The 15,167-nt window shown below is 44.8% G+C and overlaps 5 protein-coding genes across 5 annotated transcripts; 3 read left to right on the top strand and 2 right to left on the bottom strand.

Annotated features, from left to right (window-relative positions):
• Window positions 1-3,314: 3,314 nt before the first annotated feature.
• N7516_009455 (uncharacterized protein) lies at window positions 3,315-4,121 on the top strand (the record flags this gene model as incomplete). The annotated part of the gene is made up of 1 exon (XM_057222174.1): window positions 3,315-4,121. One exon carries the CDS (start codon window positions 3,315-3,317, stop codon window positions 4,119-4,121), a length of 807 nt encoding a protein of 268 aa, XP_057072446.1.
• Window positions 4,122-4,267: 146 nt separating this feature from the next.
• N7516_009456 (uncharacterized protein) lies at window positions 4,268-4,687 on the top strand (the record flags this gene model as incomplete). The annotated part of the gene is made up of 1 exon (XM_057222175.1): window positions 4,268-4,687. The coding sequence occupies one exon, from the start codon at window positions 4,268-4,270 to the stop codon at window positions 4,685-4,687; it is 420 nt and encodes a 139-aa protein (XP_057072447.1).
• Window positions 4,688-7,502: 2,815 nt separating this feature from the next.
• Window positions 7,503-7,889, bottom strand: N7516_009457 (uncharacterized protein; the record flags this gene model as incomplete). Its single annotated transcript, XM_057222176.1, has 1 exon — window positions 7,503-7,889. The coding sequence occupies one exon, from the start codon at window positions 7,887-7,889 to the stop codon at window positions 7,503-7,505; it is 387 nt and encodes a 128-aa protein (XP_057072448.1).
• A 2,277-nt stretch (window positions 7,890-10,166) lies between these two features.
• Window positions 10,167-10,925, bottom strand: N7516_009458 (GNAT family N-acetyltransferase; the record flags this gene model as incomplete). Its single annotated transcript, XM_057222177.1, has 1 exon — window positions 10,167-10,925. The coding sequence occupies one exon, from the start codon at window positions 10,923-10,925 to the stop codon at window positions 10,167-10,169; it is 759 nt and encodes a 252-aa protein (XP_057072449.1).
• Window positions 10,926-12,452: 1,527 nt separating this feature from the next.
• On the top strand, window positions 12,453-14,325 carry N7516_009459 (uncharacterized protein; the record flags this gene model as incomplete). The annotated part of the gene is made up of 7 exons (XM_057222178.1): window positions 12,453-12,603; window positions 12,651-12,735; window positions 12,794-12,842; window positions 12,914-13,042; window positions 13,093-13,126; window positions 13,183-13,440; window positions 13,550-14,325. The coding sequence occupies 7 exons, from the start codon at window positions 12,453-12,455 to the stop codon at window positions 14,323-14,325; spliced, it is 1,482 nt and encodes a 493-aa protein (XP_057072450.1).
• Between the last annotated feature and the right edge of the window lie 842 nt (window positions 14,326-15,167).

The following is a 15,167-nucleotide window of genomic DNA, read 5'->3' on the forward strand; positions in this document are numbered from 1 at the left end:
TGCAGGGGGTAAATGAGAACAGCCGTCCACTCGGGCGAAATGATATAGTGTTTCGAAACGTCCTGAAGTGAATATTGACTGTAGGGCAATGGCCAAAACAAGTTACAGCACAGCCCTGCTTATTATTATCCCACTGGTATCCAACCAACGCCCAATGAGAGACTGCAGTTCGGTCATGCACCAGTACCCAAGTGGGCCCTAAATATCTAGTCTAGGAAAATGGGTTGAATATTGGAAACCCTGAAGATTATCCTTGGCTAAAGTAGGGACACCATGTACGGCGATTGAAGCATGTGAATCAGAGGAAAGGGAATTAATTACGAAAAGACCAACTAACCAATCGGGAAGGTATTAAGAGGAATATGGCTTAGTATAATTAGGCCCCCACTGCACTCCATACTACAACATAGTGTACACCAGTAGAAATATATTCCTCAAGTCAACCTTGCTACTTTTGGGGTTTGATTTTTTCTTTTTCTGGTACGGACTAGTCTGTACGCGCGAAGTTAATGATTTTGTAAGTCGGGAATTTATAAAGTAGCCGTGGAGGTTAAGATCATTCGTCAATTTCCGATGAATATAAGGCGATCATACCAACAACTTATAAGAGTATAGAGTTCGAGGGCTATATCTACCAATTTTTAGTCTGCAGACTTCAGCACACAAATCGTGTCTCATGGCTTTTGACTGAATTAGATGCACTATCGCAGTCTCCCAGCCAAGCAAAGTTCCCTAAGTCCAGTACCGATAACCAAGACAGGCTGGGCACGACAAAGTTTGTTATGAAATCTAACAGTCAGAGTGAGAGTGATATATACGAGTCGGGGTAGGCATTTGATTTTTATAGGATGTTGGCTTCGGCATTGTTAAATGTGGGCATGAGGGGAAGGTAGAAGTTGTCGGGTTATAATATAGGTAGTGTGACGGGTGTCTAAGTGGTCCTTGGATGCTTGCAGAGGGAGATGAAAGGGGAGCACCAAAAGAGCTGAATTAAGAGAGGTGGTTTATGTATTATCCGTTTAATACTGGATCGCACTTTCCAGCATAGACTGCATTGTCAACGACGGAATTTAAAATCTCTGAATTTCGGAATATATGGATATGTATGTGGTGGGACTATATTGCGGGGGACGCAAATACACGTCCACCCAGTAATCCAATCGCCGAAGGCATCCATTGTGCGGTGTCAAGGCAAGGATTCGGAAATAGTTTGTAAAACTTGTCTGTATATTAGAAGCAAGAATTGTATACCGCGGCTCACAATCTCCAAATCATCTAGTGCTAAAGGTTTATCATGGTCCATAAGACTCAAGGTACTCTTCCTTGTTGAGTGCACCGATTTGTGTGTGGATATAGTTATTGAACTGTGACAGTGATGCGACATCCGTCCAATACTTGAATAATATGCTTGGTCTGTGGTGTCCTTTTGCTCTGGGAAATCGACGCCCGTAGGAGTCATGTTCGACAAAATGCGAACCAAATTTGAACAGCTTATACCAAGGTACAGAGCGCAGGTGGAAATCAGTCGCAACCAGAATGAGTTGTGCGAGGGAAGTCGATTAGAAGACAACTCTGTATAGACTTCCTTGATAGGAAACCATATGTTATCGAGGTCGGCAAAGGATATCCGGGGTATAATAAAGGGTTTTATATCACCGATAGAGGGTATTGTTCTTTTTCTCAGTTCTTGGTGTAACAATAACAAGGCATGCTTGTAGAGTCTAGGGTTGAGCTTGGTCGCAATGACAGCAAACCGGTGGATGGCCGATATGGCTAGGCTATCACAGCAGCATAATTCGAGGACACACCACGGTCGCTGGAGAATAATGAGTAAAGACTCAACAATGTCTTTGTGACCAACGATCTGGTGTTTGGAAAATTTTGATGCATTTATAAGGAACCAAGGAAGGCTATCGTGAGGTGATATCTCTCGCGCAGGGTTGAAAGGTGGATGCTTTAAACATGGCAAGGAGACAATGTTCACCGTGAATACATTTTCCGTAGTGACTAGGACAGGAATAACGTTTTCAACAGCAGAAGCCGCCGAAATAAGTTCTGCCCGAAACTCAGATTTGGATGATGTGGTGCTCCAATCTAGTGAAGTCGCGACAATAGAGTAGATAGCAAATGAGTCTCCTAGTGCGACCCCGCCACCTTCGTCGGATGAAGCACAAAGTTGAGAGAGACCTTTTGGGTCGTGATTTTCAGCCTCATCCATAGATACCTCGGTAGAGTGTGAAGCCCTCACACCGAAGATGCTACCACGTACATGTCCCGGTTAGGATTATGGTGGTGGTGATGGTATTGTAGGATGTGGGTGGATTTTCGTATAGGTAGGCGCATGGGTTGGTCACTTGCTAGAATTGCTAGAATACACATTATTTTTTCGGCATAACGGAGGATTTATTAATCCTAACTAACTAACGTATTCGGTAAGCGAGCGGGCCATCGCAAAACGCCATAACTACTGAAGGCGATTTAACTAGTTACATATTTTGTAATTTATGTTGTATAATCAAGGCTCTACCTACCTAGGTAGGACAAGATTCCTTATTTTACAAAACCGCCTAAGCTGACATCAATTGATATTTTGCAATCCAGACAGGGACGACTCAGGCCGCTGCACAGCAACTGTGTGAATCTGTGTGATTACATAAGATCATTTAACCACCTGGGCAACTCGGCCAACAGATCATATCGGAAGCTCAATATACGAGGCCCGAGACTCTGCTCGGGACCACAATTGGAGAATGTGGACATTCTGATTCGTCTAACTGGGAGCTGGGATCAGACCTTGACCCAGACCCAGACCCAGTTTCTTCCCAAATATAAGGTGTAATTCTTCTTCTCTTCCGTGTACTCACTCCCCTTGGTTGCCTAGAGGAAAATCATACACTACAAATGATATACGGATTAGAGGGATGCATACTTAGTTGATAGACTATGTTGTAGGTAAATAATAAGGTAACATACTGAGAATTAATTGTGAGTTCAAACTCCCTTGTCTGAAGGAAAGCTCCTCTACAACATAGCCTGTCAGGCGCTCTTTTGTCGACTGTTTATTGGACGAGATGCGGTTATTAGTGGATCGCTCGAGATCGTCGGGTACAAATATGCAAAGTACATAAACTAGTGACTTCAGCTAGTAAGCACTAAACCTAATAAAGGAGGCTTAGCGAAGTCGCGCGGGATCTTGAGTGGCCTTCCTCATGTTTACTGACCTGGACTGAGCTGGAAGACTTCCAACTTTTTTAATTTTTCTTTTTTAAGAACTATGGGTCGCGTAACTTGGAGACTCGCCTGTCTTCCTTAAAATGCCATCAGCGTCGCTGTATCTTTCAAGTCTGCTCTCAAGTCTGCTCTCCATAATTGGGCAAGCACAAGCAGAAAAGTTTCCACAGTCACTAACAGACTTGCACGCTCAATTGAAGAGTGATGACGGAGTTACGTTTGACCCGCTTGGTGTCGCAGCCGTTCTCTACAACCCTCGCGTCGACAAAAGTGCAGCGAGACTTTATACTCAGTTTGATCGAGGATTATTCATATGGCCACACCTAACCATGATCGGAGGGACTCTGCCACCCATGCAAATGCTTGTTGAACGCCTCAATGCCACGATGAAGTGGATCCATCCATCTATCAAACTATGCGCACAAGATACCACGATGATCCCCGTACGGTCGGACGTATCGGGGAATGTATTTCGCCAACTGCCACTCAACTTAAGCAACGCATGGCTGACTGATATAATATCCTTTCAAACATCCAAGCAACCTGGAAATGACTTCGTTGTCGTTTGTGTGGACACCATGTACCAATCAATCGAAGAGAGCCAGAAAAATATGCGTCAGCAATCAGGAAACGTAAGGTGGCTTCTGGGGAAATGGACATTGGACTCGATTTGTCTGGTCAATGGAGCCATGCTAACGACCGGTATGGTGTGTGGGATTTTGACAGCCGACCTTTGGGCTTTCACCTTGTTCTTCCTATACAGCAGTCATTGGTTCGCTTCGGTGCTTATTTCCTTCACTTCGATGGTCAAGATCCACAAGCCAGATCACATCAAAGACGACTTGCAGGATAGATATGCGGTGTATCAACGCGATGAGGGGGCACTGTGATATTCAAAGGACCACAAAGGGAGCTTGAGGAATGGGCACGTTCCACTTGGGAATATGACCGGACTTGGGTAAAGGATTGTTTGCACTGGTTCTGGACCTTAACAGGGACATTCTCTGGCGTATCTTCGGTTGCATGTATGGTGAATATGAAAGGCGCTCTGCAATTGGCATTTTTGGTGGTTCTGGTATATTCATCACTAGCTGAGATTGGCGCCACCAGGATTGCGCGTCATCTGCAAACCAAAGCTCATGGCCATATCTCTGTGGACCAAGTCTTGGATAACCGAACTCGGAGCCTAGCAATTATCCGTGCCACATTACAAATCACCCCAGAATGCCGTCTCAAGGGCCTGGATTGGGTCAAGATGGGACTACTTCCTCCAATGCAGGTTTTTCAGAAGATGCAGGAACTATTGAGAGAGGTTTCAAACATCGACCAAAGTATAGTTCATCCTGGAGCGGCGGTGAAAGAAAAATGTGACAACTTCCTCAATGGTGTGGATCCCGCTGAGCAGATGTTGGCTAAAAGGATAGTTAACGAAGTGGCGGAGACACTGGGGTTTTAGATCCTGTTCAACAAGTCAAGGGCTTTTTTTTACCTGGTGTTGGAACTTGGCTCAATATATGTGATTAGCGCTTTGGTGAACGCCTCATTACTTCCCAAGCATGTTTCTTTCATGGTATTCTGTTGTCTGTGTTTTCTTTTTCCTGAATAAATACCAGTCCAACGAATTCTGCGAACTTGTATACATAGCATCTGTCTGTGAAGGTGTATCCCGGCTAACTAGGGGACGGAAACTAATATTAGTAATATTGATGCCTCAATATACCTGAATATTTGCCGGCAGAAAATATGAATGCTTGTACTTAAAATCTATGAGGATGGATGGCGATTTGTACGGTGGGAAGAGCTTCAATATTACCCGGGAGGCTTCAATTGAGAGCTTCAGTTACAATACGTTACAATACAGTGTAAGAGCGGTGCCAAACGGCGGTATATAATAAGGCATATTCAGGCATATTCAGGCAGCAATATTAGTAATAATTAGTTTCCGACCCCTGGCCCTTCGCAATCTGTCCAAACAAGAAAAATGTGAAATTGCAATCTAACGAGAAGGCCACCTCTGGCTTACTATAGGACGTTCAAACCCTTGCCATCAGAGTTGGCTTTAATACGCCTGTTTTGCACCCAGAAAATTGAGATTTGTAACAAAACAAGGATCAGTCCCAAAATCACTAGCCCAATCATGATCAAGACCCCTCTCGGATAACTACCAGGTCGATAAACTCATTATTAGTGTTGTGCACAACTTGGGTGAGATCTGGAAGGATAGGGCTCACAATATAGCCGACTCGTCCGCTCGAAATATCTGGGTTCCCGCCATAAGCCCCCCTGTAGCTGCCATGACAACTTTTCCTTTAGTTAGTAAAGAGAAAGGATGGTCCAGAATAGGGCTAGTAGTCTTACACATTCTTCATGTGGAGGCAATATTGTCAGCTCATCTATTTGGAGGACGGCCAGTAGGAAAGATTTCACTCACGCAACGCTTATGTTCCTTTCTTCAGAGCTTTTGCAGTTTATTTGGATCCAAGAATTGTGGATTGGGTGATACCCCACGGCCAGAGCATTAACCGCTGTCCAGAGTCCGAACTTGCCCCATTTATCCACACGATGCATCATGATTCTTAGAATTACCAACGCGAGCAAGTAGACGAAGATAGCAACCATAACAGTAAGGCCTCTTTTGTTCGATTTGTCGCTCATCCACGCAAAAAGGAAAATCACGGGGAGAGTGAACAAACTTCCGATTGCAGAAAGTGCATTTGCCTCGATTCGCGCAAAACCAAGTTCCACAAAGATACTTGGAGTATATGTTGTAAGAGGGCTCCATGTAGCGAAGACGCAGCCCGTGGAAATGAAGTGCGGCCATTTGTGCACGTCTGTCAACGTCTTCCAGACCAATATGAATGATATATCCGTTTTGCCTGGGGGGCCAATGGTTTCTTCATTGGGCGAAACACCCCAGCTTCCGCAATGTTCACGTCTTTAGACAATACAGATACTTCCTTGTGTTCAGGAAGGAAGAAAAAGAGAGCAATAGACACAGCAACGGAGAATAGGCCCTCAACTACAGATTTGTTAGCATAGTTTGGTGTGTTTAAGGGATCAGCTCTAACCGTACCGAGGAAGATCCATTGCCAGCCAAAGAGACCATTCTTCCCGTCCAGTTTCAAGAGAGCAGCTCCAAGCAGCGGAGAAACCGCCGTTCCACCAAACATGCCGAAAAATAATATGGCGATTCGCTTTGTTAACTCTTGCTTGGTATACCAGGTAGAAAGTGTGTACATTGCACCAGGAATATACCCAGCCTCAGCAAGACCCAAAAGAGTTCTCGTGAGTAGGAAACCTAACTTGTTGCGTACAAATATTTGTAGGCAGGCTATTATCCCGAATACGCAGACTTGTGCACTGATCCATTGGCGAGGACCAACCTAGTTCAACTTAGTGACTCGTGTATGATCTGGCTAGTGATCCGACATACCTTGTGTAGAATAATATTTGATGGTATCTCAAGTACAATGACACCCAGGAACATCAGTTGATTTCCGAGATTGATAGTGTTCTGGTCGACGGATATGACGGATGCAAAATTGCCTGTGAGTGCACTGGCTATGTTGGTTCTGTCGAGCTGATAGGTAGCGAACCCAACCGTCAAAAGGGGTAAGACTCGGAGGTCCGCTCTTTTAACTTGTCAACTAAACCATCCACTAAAGCTTTCGATGAGTAGGTTCAAGAGCGGAAGGACATACATTCTCCGACTATGGTCGGAATACTTATTATCACAACTTTCGATGTTGTCTATGGCATGGCGATGACACCTGCGCTTCGTAAATTCATCAATATTGACATTCAAGGCAGACTCCATGCTCTCCGTTTCCAGACAAGATAATAACTGTCAAAAAATTTCAGAAGGCCTCTTTTCATCTTTGGGGGACCTTGTGGCCCATTTTAGAGGTTGGATAGAAGTTGAAGACCTTGGGGATGATAAGGTAATGTTGATTGGGAAATTACTAGAACAACAAAAAGTATAAGATTGGTAACATTTAAAAAGAGAACTATATGGATATATTGAAAAAGAGCCACTACAGGTGCTACAATTTGTCTCCTAATAGTTACAAATCCTTCAACATAGTTACCAAAGGTCTCCTGGTCAATTGAATACCTCGCTATTTATTGACATATGTTGAGCGCAACAGGAAATTTGCCATCGAAAGGAGCACAGCGACAATAAGGCACGGAATTGAGACTGGTTCAGCTTCAGTACACCCTATGACTCAAAAAGATTCTTAGAGTTGTGGTGTCTGTGAAGAGCCAGGTATTCAAATACGGCAGCTAATCTCAGCATTGTCGAGGTTGATTGGAATTGCGGCGTGAGAACTGCCATCAAGGTCCAGATAAGTTTGCTGAGCAGTCAAGGTACCGACGATAGCGCCATTGTTCGTGATGACACAATTGATAGACGGTGCAAAGTTGGCGAGCTGGGCGGCGGTTGCCTTAACAGTACCACCTGTTCCAACAGAGGTACCACTGAAGAGGGAGAAGACGCTCTTATGGGTGTCATCGGCTTGGAATGTGACACCAGCATAGGCTCCAGATTGGTCATTGGACAGAGCTACAGTGACTTGGTTGGATTGGCGGACCTCGAGAGGAGTGGCAGAGATAGCGACTGCCATAAGAGGGACGATAGCGGCAATGTCAAACTTCATTTTGAGATGTTTGGATGGAGCTTTGCAAAATGTAATGATGTTCTTTCCGGAGAAGATTGGTTGGAAGTTCTGAAAAGACGATTGGAGTCGAATGCTTTTTTGCAGTGAAAGGAATCACAATTCGTAGGAAGAAGGCCGATTTTATATCTTTCTTACTGGAATACCTCCCCCAGTCTTCCCATTTATATGCTATTATTAGCTTTTGAGTTAGTACACATCTACATTATGATAGGACTTAACGCAACTGAGTTGGGTCTACTTGAGAACACATTAGCTGATCTGCACAGCCCTTCGTATACTGACCAGCTGAGGTTCTACATCAAGGCTACCCATTCCTATTCCATATCTACGCACATGCGAGGAATATCATTCACGGCCGGATGAAGACGCCTCTCTTATGCACCTGGGATGATGCGTTTTAGCGACTAACATCGCATTCCAGATACCCAAGCAATAAAGAGAAGCTTAGAATATTGAAAATCAAAGATAGTATTCACACGCGACAACGATCGTGCAACAGGCTATTTCTCTACAGAAGGGTGCCAAGACTCAGGTAATGTATTTATGGATGTAGCCTTTCAGACACTAGACAATTCATGGCTGCTGCGCCAATATCCCAAGGCTGAGCTCGTGTCTCTCTACCTATAGTCCGGAGGGGGCCTTAATGTATATTTATAATATATTTAGCCTGTATAAGGTTTGTTTCGTGCGAGATTCATCAACCGGCGTCCAAACGAGTGCGTTATTCGGCAACTAAAATTTAGTGCATTGAGAAGATTATATGGACATTTGACTGCCTTTTGGAATAGTAGATTTGTTCTATTTAGACTAATGTTCTTTTGCACAGGGTAATGGATTTGAATAACACTCCCTTATTGAATACACAAAAATGAAAGCAAGAACTCTCGATCAAATACGAAGGCATGCTACCACGAGACCTATGTCTGATTGTTCAACGCCATAGAGAAGGTAGAAATCAAAGACATTTACCACTGGGGTCCTTAGACATGGCGAATTATCTCGCGTTAACAAATACGAAGAGGCGCGGCTCTAGGTTATACATCCAACATTTCAATTACGTGGAGCTGATGCCCAACCTCGTATCTCGCCCCGCCATGTCTTACCATCTAACTAATATCTGGGTTCGTACTAAATGAGAGAGCTGAGGTTCACTAAGCAATTGTCATGCTTGAAAATCTCGCATAGCGTACTATACCCCGCCATATAACATAATTCCACTCTTTGTGTTTCGGTATGGATGTGCTCCAAACTTGATTATCCGCAATGTGCAAGGCTGACAATCTACAACGTCGTAAACTGTTTGGGGAAACAAATACGAGATCTTACCAAAATCAGATAAAAATAGATAAATAGGCAAAGGGAGATTGGAAAACGATGCATAAATTGCCCTATTAATCGAATGTTAGCAATATAAGGATTAGACTATATAGTTGGACAGAGGGATAATATTTACATACGATAGTATTTTGAGGTCCGGATGAAACAATCTCGCTACCCATACATAGTTTATAACTTCTCCTTAGTGGAAAATAATATTTCTGTCACAAGATACATCCCGGCGTTGACATTTTCCTTTTCTCACACTGTAGCTCTTACAGCCCCACTCCCATTGGTGATATTGGGGAGAGACAGACGCGGTTTTTAACCATACCGTGTCGATCCATGTGTACCCAAAAAAAAGGCCGCTTAAAAGATTAGCAGGATGTGGTACTAGCGCGCCTGAGTTAAGTCTCGGGAAGTGTTACACTAAAGGCGACGATATGGGCGCATCACAGGGCAAATTATTATGGGCCCAGCGTCGATTCATGGACCACAAACCTTTCCAAATAAAGGGAGAATTCAAGGCGGGGAGGGTGGGTTGACTTTGGAGGAAAGGCAAGAATGAGGAGATGAATCCCAATTTACAAACTCACACAAGGGAGAAAGGGAGTGTGAGTGGCAGAGCGAGCGAAAATAAATTCTTTCCTTGACTCTGGTTCGTCCGAATGCAAACCAATGTACTATATATACTAAAAACTTAGTATGATCTGCAAGCCTATAGTACAATATCATAGACAGCTATAGGTTTGCTTATTCCTCTCTAGCGAGCTTAAAGATATCTGCCGTGCTCAACTTACCCGTTGGACATCGCAAATGTGATCAGAGATGGAAATCCAATACCTAAACTATTATCCTGGAATGTATGGCCCATTATAGTAGGTCCAGCGGGTTTCGGCAATAACCATATATTGAGTCACAGTTCATGCTATGGTAAAATCAAACAGCGGCGCCATGGGTGCGCATGAACAGGTTGGGCGGTCTCTCGCGAGAAGCAAATTCATCGTCCACAACATATTCGATTTCCGGCCCGTCCGCTTTGAATCCCATCTGTCCATACACATGTCGGCCCATACTGGACGCTTCGGTTATGGCTTCTAGGTCTCCACGTCGTTGTGCTTCATCGATGCCCCACTGTACAAGCTCTCGCGCGATGCCTTTCCGTTGGTGCGATGGATCGACGGCGCACATGTCTAGAATCATAACCGCTGGCTGCGCTGCAGTGGCTTTCTGCTTGATTACTGCGGTTCGACTTCTATGCAAAGAAGAAATTGCTTGACTGAGGTAGCGTTGTTCAGGCTCATTGTCGGGGTACAGCGAATTGAGGTCCATCGCTAGATCATCCACTGGAGGATCACCATAGCCCTCTACACTGGAAGCTTGCACCCAAATACCGAAGCCGACGATGATACGGTTGTGTTCAAACTCCGGACACGGCAGTGTAGCCTTGAGAAATATGGTATTCGGGAGACCGTTTTTGTCATTGGTTTTGTGGCGCCAGCGGGCGACCATCCTGTCGGCTCCGGATGCCCTCCCCTGAGGTGTGTCCCATCCTGGGTTCATGGCCATCCAGATCCCGTCTTGCACTTGACGACCGAATGCCTCGCATACGCAGTCAAAAGCCTGAATGACATCCTCGGGTTGATCTATGATATCAACACGCAATCCGATATCGGGTCTCTGCCTTTGAGAAGCCATAATTGCGGGTTCGACTGCTCTGGTTGGTGTTTGTGTATGTCGGAGCCAAACGATCTTTCATCAAGTTGAATACGTGTGAAAAAAAGAAAAGGTGAGGTGTTCACGCCAAGGCTCTAATAAAGCGGACAATTCGTTCATTGGCTCTATATGACCACTAATATATAGATGATATCATACATTGACTAATAACTAGTGGACCAACTAACTAGTTACCTAGTGAGGACAACGTGTTCGAAACCGATCAGGAGTAATGCAAACTTACATCAGTTGGCTTTTTTTTAGATAAGGGTGTACGGTCAGGTATACAACAAGTGAGGGCCGTATGTTACTTCTGACTCAGGGCTCATTTTCGGAGCACATTAGTTCTTCGCAGAAATTGAAAAGAACATTGTGTTCACTGGTGGCCTCAGTAAACCGATCGCTGTGACAATCTATCGACACGTGCATCTATCCTAGTCTTGGTTTGACATTCTTGCTTAGCTTAGCCCATCCTGACAGTAATTAGCAATAGTGTTGGCGGAACGAGAAAAGAAGAGGAGTGGAATGACTGCATTGACTGGCTAGCAGAAGTCTGGGGGGGAAGAGAGAGAGAGCAAGGAGGTAGTCAAATATGCAGGCATTGTTAGCCTGACAAACCAGGCACACACCAAGTGTCACGTGATCAGAGGCTCCAACAAATAGTTGGTCCATCTGTTAATATCGCGGTGAACACTGTCGTATCTCCAAGACTCCTCTTAATATCGCTTCTCCGATAAGAATGTATATCGAAGAATATTAGTCTGGAAAAGCGCCTGTATTTGCCATTTCGGGATCCCACGTTGGTCACCGTAACATTTGATTCTGGGAGAGACTTGCCAGGCTTCACAACATCTCAGGCGTGAAAAAAGAGTGTGCTGACAAAGGTGCCCAGGGGTGTGCAAACAAGTGCAAATATTCCCACTTTCCAACCAGGGAACCAGGTGGGTCCATTGAGCGGGTATTTTGGCCAGTTCCATGGATCCAGAGGAACAAGGAAAAGCTCCTTTTACTACTATTGTAATTTCCACTGGCACAATCATTGTCTCACCGTCCAATCAATAAAATAATTTCACCAAGCATTGTGCTTTCGGTAACTTTCGTGAGTGGTCAATCTTCGAATGTGCACAATAGTGAGGTTTGCCTCTCTCGGTCGGCTTCCGCGATGGCGTACTAATTCACCAGCTATAACGTACATAGATACGGAGCAGCATATCCACACCTGGAGGTTCCCGTCCACCTATATGACGATGGGCCAATATAGTACTCTCATTGTTATAGTTCATGTCTGGAATCCTACCACGTGGGTCGGTCGTAGGCGTCCATGTATTGGGCTAGTCCGGGGACCGTCGACGCTAACCGCTAGGGTGTTGTATAACGGAGGTGGACCTAAATTGCATTTTCAGATCAGTACCTCTTAAGGTCTACTATCATTATTATTATATGAAACAAGACCCGCCACATCATCGCTCGTTAAATCGTGAAGTCAGAATATCATTCAAGATTAGCACGATGAAGAAGTCGGTATTCTGTGCCCTGGCAGGCCTAGCCATGGCAGGTCTTTGCCAACCACTGACTCCTGAAAATAACATTATGTTTTCACCATCGAAGACCTCTTCGGGCCCTCTTCAATATGCAGGCGGCAACGCCCCGTACTTTGCAGGTAAGATTCTTGTTATCACGAGTCTCCATGTCTGATATACGTCTTAGGCCCAAATGTGAATGGCATCAACAACAAGGTCCCAGAACAATGCACTGTGCGGCAGGCTGCTTATGTCGTGAGACATGGTAGTAGGTATGGAGGCGATCAAACTACATCATAACCTCAATTATTTTGACCTCAAAGTTGGTAGGTTTCCAGATACTGGCTCATATGAGTCCTGGGTTGCGCTTGACCACAAGGTGCGTTACTCTTGCCTATATCCGCAGGGTTTACCTCTGCTAAATTTGCGCTCTTCGTCCCTTTCGTTTAGATACAAGCTGCAACACAACAAGATGGGTTTGAGGCCCGGGGATCGCTCAAGTTCATTCCAAAGTGGAAGCCGGTATTGACAAATCCTGCCTTGCAATTGGCACAGGAATCGATGACAGGATGGAAAGAGGTACACAACCAAACTTGAAAAACGATAATTAGTTCGCTGATAAACTCCAGGCAAATGATCTTGGTTACCAACTGCGGTCTAGATGTAAGGGTTTATTCTTCTTGCAAGTATGAAGTACTCGAGCTCATACTTTTCAACAGATCCCGGATTTTATCAGGATGGCACACCATTCTATGTGTGGGCTAATCAATACAAATCCCCAATCAATGAATCACGAGTGGTTCAAACCGCCAGAGCTTTTCTCAATGGCTACCTCTATGAGTATGCTGATAGCTATGGTACCGTCGTCAGCGTGAACTCTACAGGATCTCCTGCTGCCATTGGTAACTCTCTCGGGCCTTCGGATTCCTGTCCTGCATTTGGTTCTATCTCTAGTGGAGGGAATAACGTGACGAATTGTAAGCTCAACGACGCAAATTCTGTTTTTCCTTGATAAAATCAAGGTCCCCCATCCAACCCCCGTTCCCGGTCCAATAGCTCTAACAATGTACGCTTACATTTCTATAGGGGATGCTACCTGGCTGCCAACAGCCTTACATCGTATCAACTCCCAAATCAGAGGAAATCTTACGTTCGACGAAACTGATATACTCTCGTTCCCCTACATATGTGCATACGAGAGTCAGATTGAAGGCCGCCTCAGCCCCTGGTGTAGTGCTTTTACAGAAAACGAACTGCGCAACTATGCATACTCACAGGACCTGAGTTATTTTTATGGCGTCGGGCCCGGTTCAATTGGTCCATCCAAGGTGCTTTTCCTTCCATTCCTGAAAAGCTTGCTTTCTCTTCTAGAGGCCGGCCCTGGACAGGTTGGCGTGGGAGCCAACGGCACTGGGTTCAACATTCCGAACCTTATCATGGCTTTCCTGAATGACAACCAACTTGCCGAAATGACTGCTGCCATGGGCATTTTCGATTTCGAAGCCCCTCTTCCCGATGATCACATACCAGCCCACCACTTGTATAATGTGGCGCACTTTATCACCATGCGAGGGACTGTTGCTTTCGAAGTCATGGATTGCAATACCAGCAAAGCCACTGGTGGGCCCCACATCCGTATATTGTTCAATGACGCTGTTTATCCTATAGCCAGTTGCCAGAATGGCCCTGGAAGGAGTTGCTCGTTACCCGATTACATTTCCTTGATTGATAAAAAGATCAATGAGGCGGGTGACTTTTTGGATTACTGTAACGTGACGGAGGCGGACCACCCTGAAGCCCCTGCTGGAGCTAGTTTCTTCAAGGATCTTTCTTTGGACTTCTTAACTTTTGTCAATCCCTGATCTATAATCTGCTATTGCTTGCATATTTATGCTATTACGGAGACGCGGAGGTACTAGGATGGTTCTAGGGACTGCTACACAATGAAAACCCTTCTTGATCAGGTCCATGACATCGCCCACCTCTTTTGACTGGTACTAAGTGTGCGGGCGAGAAGAATATGATTGGTAGATGTAATTTAATGCACATAAAAAAACCCAAAGCTCCATGTCTTGACATGGGCACTATGGCACGTACCAGCCAGTTCTTCAAGCAGAAAAGTGCATTTCAACGAGAGTACTGAGAGCAGAGAGTAAAAAAGGAAAGAAATGAAAGGATCTACGGCCAACTTTCCATCCTGAAAATAGAATCAGGAAAAGGCCAGTTTACTCACGCAATGTGCGAATCATTTATTAGCCATCTATTCTATGATGCTAGTGCCAGCAATCAAAAATCCATCCAGAATTAACCATCAGTTTTGTTGATTGCACCTGCCTTAGGAAGCTATTTGCTCATTAGACCTGTGAGAAGTCTCCCTCACCCCCTATGAATTTGTATGAGCTGTTCTGCCTCTTTCCAGCAGAACATTCATGGTGCAGTTAATTGAGTTGGTCGGCAGACGTGAAAGCAACTCGCTAGAAACTGGCAATAGAGGAAGGAGCTGATATAAGAGGCATTGATTGGCATATTATTCGCACATTTTGCATAACCGGGGGGCGGGCACTGTGGATCGTAAACCACTGACAGTTTCCATTTTTCATTATAAAACTATATTAATTGACGGTATGCTGTTAAGCCTCAAGACCATAATATATATAAGCAAACGACTTAAAGATAGTTACATGAGGGCCTACCCATATCATAG

Source organism: Penicillium verrucosum (assembly GCF_028828655.1).
Source record: "Penicillium verrucosum strain IBT 35672 chromosome Unknown utg000003l_segment0_segment0, whole genome shotgun sequence".
Lineage (NCBI taxonomy): Eukaryota > Fungi > Ascomycota > Eurotiomycetes > Eurotiales > Aspergillaceae > Penicillium > Penicillium verrucosum.